A 2,329-nucleotide genomic window follows, 5' to 3' on the forward strand; every position below is an offset into this window, starting at 1 on the left:
GGAAGTCAGGGAATGGCGGGAGGCAGGGAATGGCGGGAGGCAGGGAACAGTGGCAATGCGGGAATGCCCTCAGCCCTGTCCCAGCCCTGTCCCAGCTCTGTCCCAGCTCTGTCCCAGCCCTGTCCCAGCCCTGTCCCAGCTCTGTCCCAGCTCTGTCCCAGCCCTGTCCCAGCTCTGCCCTCAGCTCTGTCCCAGCTCTGTCCCAGCCCTGTCCCAGCCTTTTCCCAGCCCTTTTCCAGAGCTTTCCCATCCTTTTTCCAACCCCCCTTTCCAGCGCTTTCCCAGGGCTTTTCCAAACCAGTTCCAGCCCCTGTCCCAGCCCTTTTCCAGCGCTTTCCCAGGGCAATTCTGACCCTTTTCCAACCCCTTTTCCAGCCCCTTCCCCAGGGCTTTTCCAGCCCTATTCCAGCCCCTTTCCCAGCACTTTCCCAACGCTTTTCCAACCCCTTTTCCAACCCCTTTGCCAGGCATTTTCCAACCCTTTTCCAACCCCTTTCCCATCCCTGTTCCAGCCCCTTTTCCATTGCTTTTCCAGCCCTTTTCCAGAAGGATTGGATGACTTTGGGATCCTTCCCAATCCAAACCATTCCAGGATTCTGGGATTGATCCCAAATCTCTCCAATCGGGAACAATCCCAGCTCAATCCCTGCTTCCCAAAATGTCCCAAAACCACAGAGCAACCCTGGGATTTGGGTGGGAAAAGTCCATAAAATCCTCCAATTCCATGGAAATTGGGAATTCTTTCCCATCAGGAACTTTTCCATGGAATCTTTCCAGGGCTCATCCCACCCCAAATCCAGGGAAAAATGGGGCCCTTCCCACTCCTCCTTCATTCCCAAAAGGAAAAATCCCATTCTTCCTTTTCCATCTCCTTCCCGAATCCCAAATATTGGAAATTCGTGGCTTTTCCCGCCCCGGATCCGAAGGAATTTCCAATATTCCATATTTATTCCCTCATCCCAATTCCAGGGTTTTCTGGCGCCGTTTTCCTCCCCCACTGAAACCTTTGGATCATTTCCCGCCGGGAATCCCGGAATCCTCAGCACGGATGGGCAAATCCATCCCAATCCCACGGAATGCTGCCGGTATTCCAGGGATTCAGCGCTCAGGCTCGGAGCTGCTCCTTCCACCTGAATTCCTGGGATAAATCCCGGCTCCATTCCCAGGGAAAACCACTGGGATCAGCAGGATTTGGGAATTCCGGCTGGGATCATTCCAGAGGGATCACGGGAAGGGGCAGGAAAAGCCTCTGGAGACATCCAGGGAATCCCAGGGTTGGGAAAAGGGCCCAGAGCGGGAATTTTAGGAGTGGGAAAGCGGGAAAATTCCAAAGGATCAGGGAATGTCCTCCAGAGGGCACAGCGAGCCTGGGAATCTCCAAATCCAGGGAATTCCAATGGAAGTGGCACTGGTGGAGCATTCCCGGATTTTTCTTGGAGCTGGAAAACTGGGATTGGCTGGGCCGGGATAAGGGCTGGGAATGAGCCAGGAATGAGCCGGGAATGAGGAATTCCCAAATCCCAAACCCCTTTTCCTGCTGGAATTCCATCGGCAGCTCCAAGGAAATCCAGCTGGGATGGGGCCTGGATTAGTGGGAATCGCCCATGGAATGGGATGAGCTTCCAGGCCTTTCCCACCTGAACCATTCCCCAATCCCACGGGATTCTCTTCCCAACTTCTCCACGGCAGCTTCCAAAGGAAAAACCGGGAATCTGCCGGATCTCGGAAGCAGAACTTCCCCAAAACCACCCCAGCTGAATTCCAGCTCCTTCCCGAGCCACATCCCAATAAAAACTGGGATGAGAAGGGCTCCAAGCTCCTTCCCAAGGCAAACAATTCCCGGAATTCCAAGGAATCCTCACCCTTTGGATGTGCTCATATCCACGGGCTCATCCCCGGCCGGCAGCTCCACTTTGATGGTGGCTTTGACTTCCCCACTTTTCAGCATTCCCGGGATTTTCCCGGCTCCGGGATCCGCTTTGATTTTCATGTCGCCCTCGGAATTGAGCTCCGAGCCCAGAATTCCTTTGTCCATCCTGAGTTTTTTATTGTCCGGCTCCGATTCCCGCTCCAGGGCGCGCTTCTGGCTCCGGGTGCGGCATGAGTCCTCGCTCATGGTGAGAGCCTGCGAGACGGGAAAGGGTTAAACATCCCTGGAAAAGGGGGGGGGGAATCCTGGGAAAAATGCTGGGAAAAATGCTGGGAAAAATGCTGGGAAAAGTATTGGGGAAGGGGGGGAAAATCCTGGGAAAAGGGAGGGAAAGTATTGGGAAAGGGGGGGGAAATCCTGGGAAAAATGCTGGGAAAAGGGGGGAAAATTATCGGGGAA

General features: G+C 54.4%; 1 protein-coding gene across 4 annotated transcripts in view; it reads right to left on the reverse strand.

The window, feature by feature from the left end:
* GATAD2A (GATA zinc finger domain containing 2A) overlaps positions 1-2,329 on the reverse strand; it is a 32,817-nt gene that overhangs the window by 14,752 nt on the left and 15,736 nt on the right. For all 4 annotated transcript variants that reach the window (XM_042020312.1, XM_042020314.1, XM_042020313.1 and 1 more), the window contains exon 3: positions 1,863-2,125. In XM_042020312.1, coding sequence (XP_041876246.1) covers positions 1,863-2,125 — 263 coding nt within the window. The remainder of the gene's footprint in view (positions 1-1,862; positions 2,126-2,329) is intronic.

Source organism: Corvus kubaryi, unplaced genomic scaffold (genome assembly GCF_017639235.1).
Source record: "Corvus kubaryi isolate FWS band 111438036 unplaced genomic scaffold, C.kubaryi_AGA036_p1.0 36952, whole genome shotgun sequence".
NCBI lineage: Eukaryota > Metazoa > Chordata > Aves > Passeriformes > Corvidae > Corvus > Corvus kubaryi.